Source organism: Conger conger, chromosome 6, assembly GCF_963514075.1.
Source record: "Conger conger chromosome 6, fConCon1.1, whole genome shotgun sequence".
Lineage (NCBI taxonomy): Eukaryota > Metazoa > Chordata > Actinopteri > Anguilliformes > Congridae > Conger > Conger conger.
Genome location: NC_083765.1, coordinates 53831451 through 53851221, shown reverse-complemented (window position 1 = coordinate 53851221; position 19771 = coordinate 53831451). Strand labels below are relative to the sequence as shown.

At 42.6% G+C, this 19771-nt stretch overlaps 2 protein-coding genes across 2 annotated transcripts; both read right to left on the bottom strand.

Annotated features, from left to right (window-relative positions):
- Positions 1-282: 282 nt before the first annotated feature.
- On the bottom strand, positions 283-8257 carry dhdh.2 (dihydrodiol dehydrogenase, tandem duplicate 2). Its single transcript, XM_061244530.1, has 7 exons — positions 8068-8257; positions 5994-6105; positions 5505-5668; positions 4845-5097; positions 2322-2446; positions 1507-1657; positions 283-847 (listed from the first exon to the last, which is right to left on the bottom strand). Exons 1-7 carry the CDS (start codon positions 8155-8157, stop codon positions 723-725), a joined length of 1020 nt encoding a protein of 339 aa, XP_061100514.1. The 5' UTR covers positions 8158-8257; the 3' UTR covers positions 283-722.
- Positions 8258-9548: 1291 nt separating this feature from the next.
- LOC133130188 (trans-1,2-dihydrobenzene-1,2-diol dehydrogenase-like) lies at positions 9549-13664 on the bottom strand. The gene is made up of 7 exons (XM_061244531.1): positions 13452-13664; positions 13163-13274; positions 11989-12152; positions 11269-11521; positions 10821-10945; positions 10157-10307; positions 9549-9866 (listed from the first exon to the last, which is right to left on the bottom strand). The coding sequence occupies exons 1-7, from the start codon at positions 13539-13541 to the stop codon at positions 9757-9759; spliced, it is 1005 nt and encodes a 334-aa protein (XP_061100515.1). The 5' UTR covers positions 13542-13664; the 3' UTR covers positions 9549-9756.
- Positions 13665-19771: the final 6107 nt, after the last annotated feature.

Here is a 19771-nt window from a genome sequence, read left to right as displayed (position 1 = left end):
TGCGCTTGTGTTTCTTTACAGCACACCCTCATGAAATGGTCTTCAGCACAACTTTTCTGCCTGTGTAAGCCAGAGTAACTGCATGCTGTGGCTGTTGTAAAGGCTTTCCTGTAGATGCAATAATGGCAAAACATTTATGCATTGTTCAGATCTGGATAAAATAGGTTTTTGAAATGATTCCACTTGAATTTGAAAATCATTCTTTGGTGCCAAATAATTTCCAACAAAATTGCTTTGAAGTAATCGATAAGTATTAAATTATCAAGCCAAAAAGAATAATCGATAATGTTTATCTGCACAAAATTCTTTTCAAATCGGTTTCTTGCATTTTATACCTTTAAGCTTTTGTGTGGTGTACCCAAGTTCAATTGAAATGCAGTATTGAGCCTTTAATTGATGTGGCAATATCACTATAATCTACCACCAAAACTGCTGTTGAAACTATTTGGAAAATGTGATGTATATAAATGCAACTTGCCATGTAGCATGGCCAAGTTTTTTTTTTTTTTTACATTTTATTATTATATATTCTTTTAATGAATCTGCCAAATTTGCCAAAATCTGATGACTGAAGGCTCCTCACTGGCTCCATAATATCAGCCAATGCACATTAACTCGTACGAGCCCTTCAGAGAAATTCATAAGAATCCGAATGAAAATGTTCCTGCATGAGGTCTGATGCCCCCATTCTTCTGATAAGTGCCTAAAGATGAGAGAGTGCTTCACTGGTAAGGATCTCTGGGTACGTCCTGGCTGTACCACACCCCCACCTGTCTTCTGGCCTCATCCATGACCTCCATCAGCAGGGCCGAGTCCGCCAGCGACATCCGAGAGCTCTCCTTCAGCCCTGCACAGAGGAGCCACGGGCAGGGTTTTCATGGCTCCTTTCACTGAACACAATGGTTACACGCGGCTATCATTGTGATTCTTTCCTTTTTCCTTTCTGGACGCAGGGTCATTTTAAATCTTCCCATGGAAATGTGTGTTTGTGGCACTACTTTGTGGTTGTGTGGAAATTAAAAACTAGACCTGTGCCCATTGCAACTGAAACAATTCCCATCTGCACTGGTAAGTACCACCAGTATACTGTCAACATCTGAGTTTCTACTCGGTAGCCCTTTTGTTTGATCCATGTCTTCAAGAGCATGACTGAACAAGAATAGCAAGCTAAAACTATATATGAAGTATAAGCTTTACTAAATAAAAAAAATGGTGAGATTTTACAGAATCCCGCCCCCTAGCAGAGTTGTAAGCATACAGGCTTAAGTGTCTTGGAATACAAAAAAAATCATATTTTCTACACTTCACTGAGCTCGACCTGGTGTACTGGAACCTATGAAATGCTCTCTCAAAGTGCAAACCCCTTCTGGTCCTCTGGTTCTGGTTGACTGGCTGAACTGCACCGGGCAAGCTCAATCGAGCACAGAAAAGCATGCTGTATTTGACCCAGGTCTGGTGTGCTGTGAATGGGGAAGGTTGGGGTTATATCGGAGGACGCTCGTGTACCTTTGAGCAGGCACTGGCGCACCTCCTCGGCCTCGTAGCGCATCCCGGTGCTGTTGGGGAAGTTCACCGGTAAGGAGGGCTCGGGCAGCGGGTACTGCGTTTCCTTCCCGTTCACCACCAGGGTGGTGGGGCACCACATGTGGCGAGGGATCTGGGAGAGATGGGGAGGTAGGGACGATGTGGTTTAGACACACCTAGCGGCCAATCCACTTACTGCGCAAATTGGCCTATTGAGCACCGATGTACTGTGCAATGCTGTAAGGGCTTCCAGGTGGTGTTGGACGGGCAGATGCTTAAAGATGCGTTTGAACATCATTCAGTTACCACAAGTTTTGAGGAGTGACTGCCAGTCCACTAAAAGTCCGTATTTTGAGTGTCTGCATTCTACTTTTACATTAAATTACATTACATAGCATTTAGCAGACGCTCTTATCCAGAGCGACGTACAATGAAGTGCAAATCAAACACAAGTATGAGTGCTAAGAGGACCTGAGAGGACAGTACAGTTCCGAGTCCTAGTGTAAACACAGATAATCAGAACCTTTTGAAGAGTACAATCAACTTTCAAACTAGCATACCACAGTTGGCAGCTAGAATACCTTGAATACAACAATACAACAGCCAATAAAAAACAACAATATCTATACATAAGTGCCATTACAGTCTAAGGCTAATCATGGTGGTGAGTGAATTCATGCAATAGTCACAAGGAATGAACTTTGGATGTCTGTCAGCAGATTTAGGTGAGCTGTACTGTGAGAGAAGGCTAAAGCCAAGCGGAGCAATGGCACGGAGGCCATTTTGTGCCAACCCACCCTGATCTGCCCCTTTGTCCCAACGATGAGGGCTTCATTGGGGAGCTGGACTGCGATAGAGCAGATGCACACAGCTATCCTGTTCCCAGAGAATGTCAAAGTGACCACCATGGCTTCATCAACACCTAGCACAAAGAAAGCAAAAGCAGCCCAGTGAAACACGTTACTCACTCCAGCCTGTAGATGTGGTTTCAACCAGACTTGTGTCAAACAAGTCATTGTTTTGGATTCAAATACTTTGCTAGGCTTCATCAATCTTACCGGGTGCAACCAAGTGGAATTTCTATTTTCCAAGTTGCTAATTTCTCTACTCCTAGCTTCACTCATCAGGCCTAGGAAAGTGGCAAGGTAAAGGAATGAAGATGGGGAAATTGAGAAAATGTGAATTTGGGAAATGGAATGTTCTTGCTCCTTCAAACATCAGTTTGTGCTAGTTTGGGTCGATCATTTATGCAGCAGACTTTCCGAGAAAATACTTCCGCAAGGGGTGCGCTGATGTGTTCTTGCTAAAAGGAAAGATTGGGAGTTCCGAAAGTCTACTTTTACTAAACTCAGTAATGCATAGAAAAGCATTTGAATCCAAAACAATCACGTATTTGACCCAGATCTGGTTTCAACACAGACGCACATAGGAGTGCCCAGAGAGCTCATTTATAAATTAATGAATTAATTATATTCATATTTCTTTGATCCCTCTTCTTACAGTAGCAATTTCCTATCAGAGCAGTCAGTAGACTTCAGGAAGGTCTTACTTAACCAGCTACTGCTTACTTGTATATACTGCATGAGTTCAAAATCCCAACAACGGAGAGCATCTCACATTTAACAACCATCTCTTACAAAAAAAATAAAATCACTGTTTTTTTTTTTGTCCTAGAAACACTAACACGACACACATATCTCACGACTCACAGACCTAAAGATGTGATAAAATCAAATTTTGATATTCCTGCAAATTTGTGCAAACGTCTGGAACAGGAGTCCAGTCGCTGACCATCTCAAATTAAACGTCCATCAGATGTTGGTGTATGCAGGGATTACACAAAAAAACTGGATTTTATTATGATTTTTCTTTTTTCTGATTAAATGTGATCGAATATCCCACCCCCCATTACAATTTTCTTAAGATCTTGAACACCTAAACTCCAGAGTTATAATTCTGCCATTACATAAGTGAAGCTTTTGTTCTTGGTTCTTTGTGAATCTTCAGTCTTACCACAGAAAGTCAGCACCTTGATTTAAAGTCTTGCACACAAGTATTCTGCGGCACAGCATCATTCCCACTACGCTTGGCCCTTGGGCTATCTACTTAATCCAAAATGAAGTGCGCTCCATACTGGCCTACATTAGTCACTCACGACTGACAGAATGTAGTACTCCCATTGTTTGCGGCAAAAAGTAGAGCTCTGTCGGATTACTGATATAATCACATTTACTGTCAATGGACAGAGCTTACTCCGTATTATTTGGTTAGAATTTATGGATTAGACAGATGGCATAATAAAACTATGCACCTTTGCTTTGGGGACTCCTAATAAAACAATACTGAACCTGAAAATGAAAATATGATTAATAATGGAGGCTGGACAACAGAGTGTCCTAAGGGTGATAAGCCACCCAGTAGACAAGGTTATGACGAGACCTACATATGAAGTGAATTGTGATTCTACGTGTAGTCTATTGTGGAACAGTCTGAACCTATATTAGAGGACAGAGCTGCAACTAACAACCACTGTTTCTTGCCATCTTCCACAGCAAAATGACTCATTTCTTCATTTAAATGCCTCCAGGAAAGTCGCAGAGGACAAAGGCATCTCCTGGTAGCAGACATTACCCCAGTCTGAGCAGTTAATCTTCGCAAGAATTGAAGAAGGAACACCAGGGAAACCAGAGAAAAAGCATAATATAAAGCATTAATATAAGCATACAAGCAAGTAGGGCCCCATGGTATCCACACTGTAAACAATGTTGGACCATATTGCTGTTATTAACACCTGGTAATTACTGTAATGCTCAATCTATTTTATTGAAATGTGTTTATTTTGAAGGGACACACTGTGCATTCTGCTTCCATAATGTAAGGATACACTTGTGTGCTTCTTGTGACTGCTGCAAACCCCTCAAAGAAACTACAAGTCCCAAGATGCCAAATATGACACAAAGCAGGTTAATTTTACTGTAATTTAGTTCATTGAATTGTTATCACTCAAATATTTTTGAAAACTGCAGCAGAGCTCTCTATAGCCGACGGAACTACAAACTTACTAGATAATTTTTTTAAAGATAAACCTTTCGAAACACAGAAATGAAACTAATAAAAAATGTATTAGGCCCATAAACTAATTAGCATAGTTTACCCAGTCCTGCATCCCCACACTTGGGGCAAATACATATTTCATTTAGATTCAAATACTTTTCAGTGCTCTACTGATCTTGCACTTTTTTGAGAGTATTTCATTGAAATATTTGAATCCAAAACAGACACGTAATTGACCCATGTCTGTCCAGCCCAGATCACTCTACCTGTGTCCAGGCAGAATCCGGAGGCCTGGATGGACTCTGGCCTGTCCCCGTTGAACACCATCAGCGCAAACTGCAGGCAGTACACCCCGATGTCCAGCAGAGCACCCCCTCCCAGCTCATTCTCCACCGCCCGGGGCACGTGCAGCAAGGGTAACCCAAACTCCACCCTCACCACCTTCACCTCACCCACCTCGCCCTGGGACAGGACCCGGCTGATCTCCCGCGAGGCGGGGAAGAAGCGTGTCCACACGGCCTGCAGCAGGGGGAAGGGATGCGGAGGGCGTTCGCCTGAGATGCTGGGGCTACTCTGCCCAGTTCACATCCACTGTTAAACTGCTGCATGGCAGCCCTGACCATTGCCTGACTACTGCACTTTGGTTCATTTGCATTTGCTGCTATGTATTGATATGGGTACTTAGCAATAGTTTAGAACATAGGAGTGGTTTGGTAATGGTTTGTTGTTGAACAACATTAGTTGTACTGCACTTTTTGTATTGGCTATTCATCTTTCCATGCTGGAAAATGCCAATGTCATTATTATTATTATTGGTAGTAGTAGTAATAATTATCTAACTGTCCTATGTGTGATATGTGTAGTCCTTTAACATGCTTAGTATTGATATTCATGGGTTATTGGGAGGTTTCTTCCACTTCTCCTACCTCCATCAGAAAAACGTTGTTTTCACGAGCAGAAGCGATGAGTCCCTGCACCTCCATCGAGTTCATGGCGAAGGGCTTTTCGCACAACACGTTTTTTCTGGCGTTCATGTACAACAGGCACACCGGGAGGTGGCATGGGTGAATGTTGCCAACATACACCACATCTGTCCAGAGAAAGGACAAGACAGGGAACATATAGAGTATGCACATACAATGATGCTGTTCTTAGAATCACACACTGTTGTGCATGCCTATGGTGTTTGTGTGAAATATAACTTTGCTTGCAATTGTACAACACAGAGTAATTGTCTAGCAACTGTTTCTCATCACGAGCTATCCTCACCCAAACATACGGACCTCACTGTACATCCAACTGTACACTTGCATGGATTTTTAACCTATCAAGTGACTTCACCTTAAGTCATAAAGAGGGGGGAAACTAAAGCACAGTGGAGAAGACCCTGGTCTTAAATGGAATAGGCAACCCACCAATCTCTGGGTCTTTGGCCAGCTCCTCATAGTTCCCATAGGCTTTGGGAATGTTATGCTTCTTGGCAAATTCCTGTGCACGCCCCAGGTCACGTGCAGCCACAGCCACTACCTGAAAGAACAAAGAAACATTTCGCCATTTTTTACGTTTACTGTCCTGAAGCTCCAACACTGCTTTAACCATATAATTTACAAAATCTTTGTATTTTTACCTTGATTTATATGGTTTTTGGATTATGAACTTGGTTTACGGGTGGACTTTTAAAAACTGGAGCATAAGGTGGTGGAGGGAGGAAAGAAGAAAGGAATTGAAGATGAAAATGAGTAAGGAATATATTTAGTAGGAACTGAAGTAGATGGAAAGGGGAGGCAAGCAAACTGTGTATTTAGTGATGGCCACACAGTTGGGAAATATGAGAAGGAGGAGATTGAAATCAGTGAGGATATCCAAGAGTGGATTCATAACTGTGGACTGTCAGTCAAAGAAGCAGCAGGATAAAGCATTAATAATCAGAATATTCGGCCATATGTGGGTAATATGCTTTCGAATGAAAGAAAAAGGTGTCGCTAATGGAGTTCCTCTTTCAGTGGAAGCAGATAGTTGGGGACGAGGAGGCTGAAAAGCTGTAAGGAAGGCAAGGAATAAGAGGGCAGATCAGTGGTACTAGAGTTTCACGGTGAGTTGCCAGATAGGGTATTTTTAGATTGTGTCAGTTAAAGGGTGAGGGTATATGAAAAAGTTCCACTAAGGTGTTATTGGTGTCAAGAGTATGGACAAGTGGCATCAGTTTGTGGGAAAAGGGTTCACAGGTGTAGAAAGCATGGGAAAGATGGGTGCACAGAGGATGAATATAACTAAAGATGAGGCTGTGTGTTTCCACTGTGGGGAAAAAACCATGAAGTCGAGAAAACCATGAAGTGGGCAAAAAAAAGAACGTGAGAGAAGGAAGATTGAACGGACATGAGCACAGGGGGAAATGTCTTATGCAGACGCAACAAAGAAACTGAGGGCTGAAAGGAGAATAATGAGGAAGAACATGACTGAGCTAGGACAATGGCAATAAAGACCAACGGGGAAGCTAAAGCAAAAGCAAGTAAAGAGAGAATACGTTTTTTTTTTAGCATTTATGGTTATTAACTGTGCTAGTGACATTGTAAAGAGAAAGAAGAGGATCAGGATGGTGGTGGGTGCAGCTAAAGAATTTTGGGTATAACTTATGTGAATGGGAAGAGATTCAGGGAATATTAGAGAAAGGTTTTGGTGGGAGTCAGACGTCATGGGAAATAGAGAAATGGTAAAGAACGTGGGAATGGGGATGGGAGGGTTTAAATAAGGAAATTACAAATAGCATAGATTTAGTATTCAGAACGTACTATTTACAAAGAGAGTATTACATAATTCATTCAGTAGGTGGCGGTAATGATCATATCTTAGTTTTAAAAAACAACGTGAAACAAAACCAAAGAGAGAAGAAGAATTACCGCGTATACTGAAGGTTATTACAACATAACAAACTTTACACAGTATATGAAACATTGTTCCGTTACATTGCTGTAAGAATACTGTAAGTATTTTTGCTAGCTTGCATTGTTACAAATGAGGAAAAACAAAAAACCCTAGGTTAACTAATATAACTAAGTTACGATAGCCAAGTCTCCACCCTAAAACTGATGACTCTGTACAACAAACTAGCTCGATTAATGTTATTAATAGTTTCTCGCAAAGAACGTAATGTTTTTTTTTTCTTCTTTAATTTATTTTAAAAATGTTAAACTCCAAACTTTATTTCAAACTGTAAAACTCTGTAATTAGGTTTATGGAGTACACGTGAGGAGTTTCATTGACGTACAGAACTCCTCTCCAGTCACGCGGCAGTATAACAAAATAAATCGTAAAATGACAGCTGGATATCCAGAAAAAGTTTATTTTCACAGATTTCAGCGTTCATAAAATTTCAGTCATAAGGGATATTTCGTTCGTGAGGTTAAATGTGGCAGTTCCAGAACTGTGAATGCCTCTTGAAGGATAAATATTATCCCGCGAACTAAGTCAGCCAGCTAATGTTTACGTTACCTGGTGGTCACCCGGGGGCAGGGTCTTCAGGGCCACAGTAAAGTCATGGCTGATCATTCCGGCGCTACATATTCCCCACTTTGTTGTCATGTTGGTAGGCTACTGGACTCGTTACGCTGACACAACGAGACGCACGGACAAGCCGCAGCTACTGTCCGGCTTCCAGAAAACTTGCTTTGCAATGCCGATAGGCGGAGTTAGATCCCACTTAGTTCTTCCTTTTTTTTTTTTTTTAACCTTTTTTATATTGTTATAATATTGTTAATTTACCAAACAGTTGATTTTGACACGTTTCTGATTTATTTATTCTGATTTGTCAGCAACATGAAGGCCTGCTTTACTGGCATTGACCCTTCTTTCGTCCTCATGATGAGAGACAACAGCAATATACTCGAAAATGGGGGGAATATGTATATAAAGGGTGGTAATTCCTGCACAGATTACCCGATATCAATATAAATATCATCAGATTAGAGCTAATTGCACTATATCATCATCATTTTCAAATTAAATTTCAATTCACAATTATGAATTATGAATAAAAATGCTGGAGTTCAGAGCCAAAACAACTAAAATGATGGACTGTCCAAATACCTATGCACTGCATGTGTATCATAATGTACAGTATACCTTGTTTAGTCTACACATAGTTACGCATCTAGCTGGAAGGTTTTGCAGTGAGATTTTCTCTATATAATTTGTTATGTAGCTGTTGCCCAATTTTATTGCTCCAGTCAGCTGGTAAATTCTTACAAGCTAGACCCTTGAGGCAGTCCACTTTAATCAGGAACTGAGATAGTTAGGAATTAACATAGCTGGGCATTAACCTGAAAGTTGCAGGAGCGATTTCCGCATCCAAAATCACATTTAACACTACATATTCAGTATATTTGTCTTATCCGGCTTATCAGATACTATTATTGCTCACTATTTTCAGTCCGATGTCATTTGGTCTGTAGGCTAAATTGAGTCATTTTAAGAATAGTATTGTGCTCAAATCAGTGAAATAACACAATGTTCATTAGCCCAAACATTAATCAAAAATATCTTAGCAATGTTTTGCATTGCAAACTCTGGCCTCAGTATGTTATTAAGGGAAGTATGTTTTTGCCTTTGACCATTTTGGGGGTGTAGTATCACCTTATGTCAACACCTCACCCAAACTGCTCTCACTGGCATCATCTGGCTAGATTATACCGTTGTTAGAAAGATAGCACATAAAACGTGAGCCTCGTTTCCAGCAGCTCCTGCCAATTCAGCTGTATTATTCTATGCTTCTCTGACACAACTGCAGAGCTCATCACACTTTCTATTGTCTGTGTAAAACAGACAGCCCTGCTGGCACTTACACTACAGTTTGAGTTTGACTGTGTGGGATGGAGCACACCTCTGTTTGTTTAAATTCCATTACCCAATTATGCATTTCACAAAAATCACAGAAACCTTTATGGGGGTAAATTAAGCCTCTCTGTTGTGCGCTTCATAATCATAACTCTTTATAGAACTTTTAAGGGCTGAGGCGTCAATTTCAGATTGAACAGCACAGACGCTGTTTGCTGAATTGTGCTTTATTGAGCAGTCAGCAGTGAGGGGGTTCCTGTGGGGGGTTACAGCGGTGACCCGTACACTGTCCCGCATCAGGGCCTCTTTCTGTGCCGCTGCAGCCACTGAGACGCGGGAAGGAGAAGGTCACTCGCTGTCTTGGGGGAACGCCACCCCGACCTGGCGCCTGGCTTCATCCATAATCTCGCTCAAGAGGGACGACTCGTCCAGTGACATCCGAGAGCTCTCTTTCAGCCCTTGGGAAGAGAGCCAAATGTGATGTTAGGCCCTTTTGTGTGGGGTTGGGAAAAGTACACAGGTCATTCGATTTTGGCTCTACCATGATAGGCTACTTTACTTGGAAGCTTACTATTAAGAAAGATTAAAAAATGTTTTAAAATGTTATCAGTACAATCCCTACAAGTAACAACACTGACAATTAAAATGATTGAAATAGCAACAATATACCGTGACATTGAGACGGCGTTATTCTTTGATAAAAGAACACCTGGTCCGCGTGCTCTGCTCTTGCATTGTCCCACCGTACCTTTGAGGAGGCACTGTCGCACTTCCTCTGCCTCGTAGCGCAGCCCGGTGCTGTTGGTGTAGTGGAGGGGCATGGATGGTTCCGGCAGTGGATACTGTGACTCCTGGCCATTCAACACCAGGCGGTTCGGGCACCACATGGGAGAGGGCACCTACGACAGCGATTGGACCGGCGTTAAGCCTGCTGGCCTCGCAGTCTTAAACTTAAGGTGAACACCAATAACAAATGACTGAAATGAAAATGCAATAGATTTCTCCTTCCAAATGGAATATGAATGGATAATGGTTGCAATGGTGATAAGCACAACATCACAGTAAATGTGTCTTAATGTAGCATGGTTAGCTCAGCTAGTTCGCTAGTAAGCATGGTGAAGTGCAGTGAAAGCGACAACACTCCCTAATGACGTAACCCTCAAATTCAAAAGAATGTTGTTGCCCTTGTCTAGAGGCGGGTTCATCTTTAGCTGACTGGTAATGCGTTCGTTCAACAAATAATTTGGACAAGTGAGAGGCCAGGGCTCAAATCCCACCTCGGACTCTGGCAAATGTCTCACCTGTTACATTAAGACCGTCTGTTCTCTGAGAATGATTTTTGAGAGCATCTTATCTTTGAAAGACCATTGTTCTCTTTTTTAATGCTAAGGGTTTCAAACATATCACCTTACCATGATGGTTCCCTTGGTGCCACTGATGGTTGCGTCATTGGGCAGGGCTACGGAGTTAGAAAAGCCACAGATGGCCATTCTGTTCCGGGAAAATTTTAAAACAACCACCATGGATTCATCAACTCCTGCAAAACCAGTGAATGAGTAAAAAAAGGCGGAAGAAAATCAAAGAAATTATGATTTGATGCTTGTTAACCATCTGCACTTCTGAATACTAAATCTACGCTATTGATTAATGAAGACTGGGTCTGCAATGCATCTAGATTTGACATCTTTTTCAAGGTTAATCTCGGCCTTGTATTTACGTCAGCATATAACACAAACCATTGAGCGAGAACCTCTTATTAACTTAATAGTAGCTGACAACTATCAGCAGACACAAAATTAGGAGTGTAACTCCATCTAATGTAATGTTGTTAGGTGGCCTGTCTGATCTGTGACTCAATACCTGTTTCTAAGCGGACGCCGGTTGCATGTAAAGACTCCGGCCTCTCGCCCCTGAACACCATCAGCACAAACTGCAGGCAGTACACCCCGATGTCCAGCAGAGCCCCCCCTCCCAGCTCCTTCTCCACCGCCCGGGGTATGTGGAGCATGGGAGAGCCAAAGTAGGCCTTTACCATCTTCACCTCGCCCACCGTGTCCTCAGCCAGCAAGCGGCACACCTCCACGTGAACCGGAAAACACCGAGACCATATTCCCTGTGGGGGGGAGATACCATCTTTCAGTCAAGACTGCCTGCTCTGCAGCAACAAGAACATAATTAGGGGCTTCTCAATGCCTGGAGCCGCAAGAGATCTCTCTTGTTTACGAACAGATAGGTCTCCTTTGCTCAAATGCTTATAAGTGTACTTAGATAAGTGTATGCATGTAAAATGTATCGTCCAATTGGGAGTTAAATAAGAGAAACCACTACGCCTGAATTTAAATGGCTTATGATTCGGAAATGCAGGATTCCTTTCAGGGGTTTCCTAGGCATGGAGGATCTGCTGCATCATGGCTAATGCTGATATCACCTCAGCGCATTTCCGACACATTCACAGCAGTAACGAAGGCGAGATGTAAGTGCGTGTGCACGTTTCTTTATCCTTTTTTTTTTTTTTAAACACTCGGAGCGATTGTCCTGCCCAGAGAAGGCAGGCTTTCACGCACACGTTTAGTCCCGCACCTCCATCAGAAAGACGTTGTTCTCTCTGGCGCTGGCAATGAGTTGCTTCACCTCCCGAGAGTTCATGGCGAAGGGCTTTTCGCACAGCACGTTCCTCTTGGCTTGGAGGAAGAGCAGGCCCACCCGCAGGTGCTGCGTGTGAAGGACTCCCAGGTAGATGATGTCTGCGGCAACAAAGGAGCAGGCCTGGGTTTTGGATTCAACTCAACTTCACGTTTTCTGTTCTCAATTGATTTTGCCTGGTGCAACTGAGCCAACCAAGATTACCATAATTCGGGGTTTGCGTCTTTCGAGAGTATTTCATAGGTCTCAATACACCAGACAAGCTCAGTAAAGTATAGAAATGTATCCAAAATAACTCATTATAAAAGCCTCATTATAACCCTCCTGTTATCTGTGTCCACAGGGTCAAACATGACCCACCCTTACCAGACCCCCAGCGAGAAAGCCTCTTCATAGAATTTTAAACCCTACAGTAAATCAGTATTTTTAATGTAGGAACAACCTGTTACCAATCGATAAATCCATCCATCCACCCATCCATCATCACCCGCTTATCCGAAGTCGGGTCGCGGTGGCAGTAGGCAAAGCCGGGTATTCCAGGCGTCCCTCTCCCCAGCAACGCATTCTAGCTCCTCCTGGGGGATCCCGAGGCGTTCCCAGGCCAGGAGAGATATATAATCTCTCCAGCGGGCTCTGGGTCTCCCTCGGGGTCTCCGCCCAGTTGGACGAGCCCGGAAAACCTCCAAAGGGAGGCGCCCGGGAGGCATCCTGATCAGATGCCCGAACCACCTCAATTGGCTCCTTTCGATAAATCAGTAAATAAATTCACAGTCCAAATAGAATATTTCTTCTGTCTACATGACTCATTTTTACTACAGGACACACAATAATAGATGTGTGGCACTTAATGTTGATTATGACTTCTGATTTCATAACTGCATGGTTAAAAAAGACTTATAAGACAGGCTTTGCACCATGATGGTGTAGAACTTTTCTAAACAGAACATTTTTTTTATGTTTGACTTTTTCTAATGGTAGGGTCACTCCAGGAAAAGTTGTTGTCACGCTGAAATGTTTTTGGTGGGTTGTACCACTGTAAAACTCATGTTAGGGTCATTTTTTCACCCTGAGGACCAGAGAAGGGTTAGCCAGTCCCGAGCCACTCACCCACCTATCTCTGGGTCCTTTGCCATCTCCTTATAGCTCCCATAAGCTGTGGGGATGCTGTGCTTCTTGGCGAATTCCTCCGCGTTCTGTAGAATGCGGGAGGCCACAGCCACAATCTGAAATATGAGAAAGTGGCAGGGAGAGCGATAGAATAAAAACCAGAAAACCACGTCACTTCATTTCACACTTCTGTCCTAAGCATGCAGTTCAGAACAAGACCTCTGCCTTGCTGCACGACTTATTGTGAACCATTACTTATTGTGTCACTGGTGGCAGCGGGAGGGATTGTATACCTTGTGATTTCCTGCAGGAAGTGTCTTCATTGCCACGGTGAAGTCGTGACTGATCTTGCCAGCACCACATAGTCCCCATCTGGTTGCCATGTTGACCTCGCTTTAGTTTAGGAAATAGCAGTGGGCTGACGTCCAGAAAAATGGGTGTATGGGCTGTAGGAGGTTCTGAATCCTTCAAGTGTTGCAGCCAGGAAAAGCCCTCTGCACACTATAGCAGCCCAGCAGAACAGTAGCACCCCAATCGGAGAAGGTTGTTCATTTATATGCGTTTTCCCCTCCCTCCCTTAATTCAGTTCTCAGAGAGACTGATTTGCCAACTCATCGCTAGGGGCAATCCCCAGTATGCCACTGTGTGTGTCTGCTGTTACCAGCTGTTCAGGCAGGGTAGAACCGGTCCATACCAGCTGTCTGCAACAATTTGATCAAAAACTTGTCCCCTAGGTTATTTCAACATGTAGAACAGGACAAATTGTGTAATGTATTCAACTTTGAGGTTTACTTGCACCCCACTTGTTCACCAGAGCAGAAAGGTCAGTGGTCTAGGTTAACCTTCCACACCGTATGTTCATTAATCCAGCAAATCATCTTTGTGCAGGGAAATTATTAAAATCCAGCCTGTCCAAGGGAATGTTTTGCAGTAGAATAGTGGAGTGCTCCGTTCTGCTCCACTTTGTGTGTATTCATTTTGCACAATTTAAAAATGTGAAAGTACTGTTCTAAATGGGTACTACTGTACATGTTATTTCTCCATCTGCAGGATCAAACTCTGGCACGTCTTTGCACTTACAGTGTGAGAATGATTTTTACATATGTTTTTATATACTTGAGAATCAGTGTTGATGAAGAGCACTAAAAATGACTAAACATAGGGCTTAGTGTGCAACTGGACAGTGGGGGAGTGAGTAGACCCTTCTATTAGCCAAGATCATAGACTTGGCCTCATACTGTATACTAACCATAGCAAGCACATTTTCAGGGGGAATTGTAGAGTTTTGGGGATTGTGTAGTAGCGAGCACAAACATCACAGGAAAACAAATATTCATATTAATTTCTGGCATCTGAGGGAGGGCCCAGAGCCGCCAAGCAGTCTGCCCCTGAGAGTCAGAGTGAAATCAGAAGGAAAGGTGTATGTTGTAATTTGCAGATCACCCTGTTAGAGTGTAATCACTGATGTTAATGATACATCAGCTGGTGTAAATGCTGAAATGTATGAGAATGAAGCAAGCTCAGGATGGCTTGTTTCACTTCACATTGTCCCTCCTGTAATATTTCACTGCTGTTCCAGTTGTAGCCTCTAGATGGCAGTATGAATATACTGTGGCTTACGAATGTATCAGAACTATGATGGCTTGATCTCTGACATCTCCATCATGTTAGATTTCCTTTGAATTATGTATGTGGCCAAGGTAGCCCCAGGTGTAACCCCAAAGAAACCTGCAGGAATTGTATATTAATGAAGACTAAACAGACACACTGGGAATTGACTCCCAGTGTTTCCAAACATAATGAGGCCAAATATTATTCCATGGGGAGAAAGAAAAAAAGGCAAAGCTGCTACTGTTTCGTGTACATAATTAATTTAATGTATTCCTGATATTGACAATGCTACATTTGCCCTGAGACAATACATAAATATAAATGACAACAACAAAACAAGGATTATTATTATCATCCTGTCTTTCCCCTTACCTCTCTCTCCAAAATGTCTGAAGAAACCCTTTCACAGAACCTTGTACACCCTCACCAGTCCTGGTTGCAGGCTTCAACAGAGACTGCCCCCCTATAGTTAGTAAGGAGGTTCATGCTGCAGAGGTTCAGCTTCACTCTCATCTGTTCTTATCCTCCCTGACCTCCCTGAGGCATTTGACATGGTTAACCTCCGACTCCTGTCGTCTTCTCAGACAACCTTGGGGATTCGCGGCGCAGATCTGGACTGATTCAGTTCGTCCTTGTCGATCCTTCCAAGCTGCATGGGAGGGCAGTTTCTGAACCGCTGGCAGGTGTCCCCAAGGGCTCTTTTCTCTCTATACAAATTCCTGGCTCTGTCATTACCTCCCATGGCCTGTCCTGTCATTTCTATGCTGAAGATACAAAACTGTTTCTCTCCTCTCCCCCTGTGATACATTGGTCTTGGCATGCATCTTAGCTTTTCTACTTCCCAGCCAAGTTCTGCCCCTGCTGAATCAATCTCTCGCCCTAGATGGTGCTACAGTGTCACTGTCCTCTCCTCCCAGGAATCTCAGAGTGGTACTGGGTAACAAACTGTCCTTGTCTGACAACATAGCAGTTTACCGGGCATGCAGATTCTTCCTGTTCAACATTCAGAGAATGTGCAAAAGTTTGGGAACCCTTTTCAATTATTGTTTGTTACTTTTTAAAAGGATAATTTCTAAGGCCCAGACCCAGGTGATTTGCTCATTAGGGCTTCAGTGAGTCTTGGGCTGAACTTTTTATTTTGAAGTATACATGACTTCTAAAATATTCAACTGCAGTGGCTGTTCTGTCTGGTATTAACAACCATGGCTTCCTCTCAACAGTTGTCCAAGGATGTCAGAATGAAGATGGTTAATTTCCACCGAGAAAGAAACTGCCTATTTCCACTGTCAGAAACATTATTATAAAATGGAATATGAATGGAAAAGTTGAACTCAAGGCAAGGTCTGGAAGACCAAGAACGTGTTCAGATAGAATGGCCCGAGACCTGATGAGAAACGCTTAGAAGAAGCCTGCTAAAAAGAGTAGCAGACACATGTCTAGCTGTTCATAGGACAACAATACAACATTTTTAAAAAAGCATCTGAACTATGCAAAAGAAAACATTGAGAAGCCTGAAGCCTTTTGGAACAAAGTTCTTTGGACTGACAAACCAAAATCTAACTTGTTGGCCACCACCAAAGAAGGTATCTTTTGGAGAAAAAAGGGTGAACCCTTTGTAGAGAAGAACACCTTGCCAACTGTTAAGCATGGAGGTAATTCCATTTTGCTTTGGGGTCATGTGGCAGCTGGAGGCACAGGACATATTGTGCGAGTTGAAGGAAGAATGGATTCTACCAAATAGCAAGACATTCTAGAGGCTAATGTTTAAAGTTCAGGGGCAGTATGCCAGCAAAACAATGATCCAAAGCATACCTCAAAATCAACCATGAAATACCTCCAGGAAAGACCAATGAAGGTTTTGGAATGGCCACCACAGTCCCCAAACATGCCGTACATGCAAGGAGGCCAAAAAATGTTTCTGAGCTTGAGGTGTTCTGCCAGGAAGAATGAGGAAAAATTCCAAAAATGAGAATTGAAAGATTTTTAGCTGGCTACAGGAAGTGTTTGCAAGCTGTTGTAGCTGTCCAAAGCTTGGTGCTACCCGGGTTAACTAAAAGGAACAAGTCTTTATATCTTCAAAAGATCACTTACAAGACTCATCTACTCTGCTACCTCTGGGCATCTAGACCCCCCCCCCCCCCCCAGCACACAGCAGATACTACCTTGCCCATGTTCTGCACAGACTGAAGACTCACCTCCCCTGATTGTGCTATGGCTGCCCTGACCTTTCTAGATGACCTTTCATTTTCTATTACTTTGTTTGGGTTTCCCTTTGAATAACATTATAGCTTTAGCTGTATAAGAAAGGTTATCTGTCTAGTCATACTTTCGTTAGTGATTACAATATAATTATTAGAAAAAGATGATATATAATATTCATGATATACACAATACAATTTTCATTAGCCAAATAAAGATCTGCATAGATGGATGAGACTGTGAATTAAATCACACGGTAGGTGCGTGGTGGCCATGGCCAAAAGCTGCAAATAGAAAAAGTGCAATTTTCTCTTAAATGCATTGCATGCTATTCTGTCTGTGTCAATACGAGCTTCAATTTATGTTCAGACACTCATCCGCCTTTTTTCCCCCCTCAAAATTCCGGATGAAATTGATTCGTGCCCCCTGAGAGCCTCGTATAACAATATACTGTTAGACTAAATCATCGTCATTGTAAAACAGAAATTCTAGCTGATCAGTGTTTCTCCGCTGGCAGGCCCCTCTCCTTCCCATGCGCCCTGGAAGCTGTGTGCTGTTGTCATAACGACAAGGTACCAGCTGGGCAATTTGTATGCAAATGGTATTGGGGCTTGGCCTAGTCTCTTCGCTGCTACCACAGGACCTGGTTACCATGGGAATGCCCATCTCTCCCTGGAAATAGAAATAGACAATATTTATATATGTTTTGTCCATTTCTTTTATTTCTCTAAATGTCGTGTACGGCTAGGCAGTCTGCCACAGTGATACCAGCAGTCACTCAAGAAGAGGGGGGAAAGTCTGATTGTCAGCGTTGCTTCTGGGGGAATGGATCACAATCGACATCTGAGAGGTAAAAAGCAAGCAGTATGGTCTATATCACCTGATCGGGCCTGCTGCAGAAGGCAGATGAAGACCTGGGTCCTCGCTGCGACTAATGTCCTGTTTCGTCATGGAGAGCTGGGTGCCTGCTCCTGAGAACACTTTGAGCAGATTGATTTTCATTCTTTTTTTTCTTCTACATGGAACCAAGGTGACTCAGAGGATACCCTTCTGTAAAGTTCTGATAGGACCAGGAAACTGAATGACAAGCAGCTCAGGGAGGGCAATATTTAGTGAAACAGCCTGAAATTCCCTGATGGTACTGCCTGCACTGCCCTCTAGTGGTATGGGCAGTAGCGAACACTCCTCACATATCCTAAATAAAAGGAGAGGTGGCCCATACCCTCAATGAAATATAGAAGTGGGTCAGTGATGTTTTGGGGCTGTTTTAATTCCAGAGGTCCAGGAGCACTGGTCAAAATTAATGGTTTAGTGGATTCTGCCAAGTATCAGGCAATGTTGCCTGACAGTCTGGTTACCTCTATCACAAGGCTGATATTTAGCTTTAGGTGGACTTTCCAGCATGACAATTTTCCAAAGCATACCTCAAAATCCACACGGAAAATGTTCAGTGACAACAAAATCTTTGTTCTACAATGGCCATCTCAGGCGCCGGACCTCAATCCAATGAAAAACTTCTGGGCTGAATTGAAGAGGCAGATGATATGCGCAAACACAAGAATGTGAAGGATCTTGCAAGGATCTGCATAGAGGAATGGTCCAAATCTCTCCAAATATGTTTTTTAACCTTGTTGTGCATTACAGGAAAAGACTCCATGCTGATATTCCTGGCAGAGGTGGATGTACCAAGTACTAAACCAGGGGTGCCAATAATTCTGGTGCCCAGTGTACATGTTTAAACATGCAGTGCTTCCAACAACACAGCAACAAGACGTTCATTTAAAGGCACCCCGAGACCGTTTTCAGAACTGAAAACTATATTTTATTTTATTATATACTGAGAACTATATTTTTTATTATCCTGTAAAGTACAATCTCTAAACTGATCTAAATCATATCTCTAAACATTAGTATCGGCCAAGTTATTGAAGGACTCAACAGCAATTTGTATGTCCTTAGAAGGTGTCTTTTTATGTACATTATGTGTGTACCATGAATACTTCCTCAAATATTTCATATGATTTGACTTCAGTCTTCACATAAGCCCTTTCACTGGTTTTGATAGTCTCCATGTGTGCCCTTCAAATACTGCCACGAACGGTTCTTCTGCTGTGTGTTGTCACAATAATCTATTTAAGAGTAGTGCAATTGCCTTTTTTAGTGCAAGGGGAGGTACTTTGTTTGATTGGTTTTGTGCATCATAACTGTGTGGCACAATGTGTGATGGGTCAATTCAGGTCCAAGTAACATATCTGTGATCACCACCAACATTTCTATTGCCCACTGTCTTTTTCTCCCCCTTTATCCCCATTTTTACTCGCTCATTATTTACCTGCCAGTTAGAAGGTGTGCAGTGCTGGGGCTAGCCCAGGCTTGAACAGTCTCAGCCTGCACTGTGTTTACCCAGAACAACTTCCCAGGACAACCTCCTTTGCTATTTATGTTTTTGATTTCTTCATTTCTGCATTATATTTCAAACCTCAATGAATTCGCGCAAAAGTACATTACTACTTATTAGCTTGGAAGATAAAATGACATTTATAGAGCTCCCATTTTACATACTGCCTATTCATGGAGTGACGAGTCCTAGCTTAAGTGTTTCAATGTACCTTGCTCAGGTTAGACAGTCCACTGAAGAACCGAACCCTCAATGTAATGCTATTCCACATTCACTGTGGACAAACTGACATGTAAATGTACTTGAAGGTGCGTGTATGTGTTTCCCCAGAGCGCTTGGTTCTTGAGAAGCCAAAAACCCTTTTTTTCCAAGGGTGATATTCAAGCACTGAAGGTTCTCCTTCAT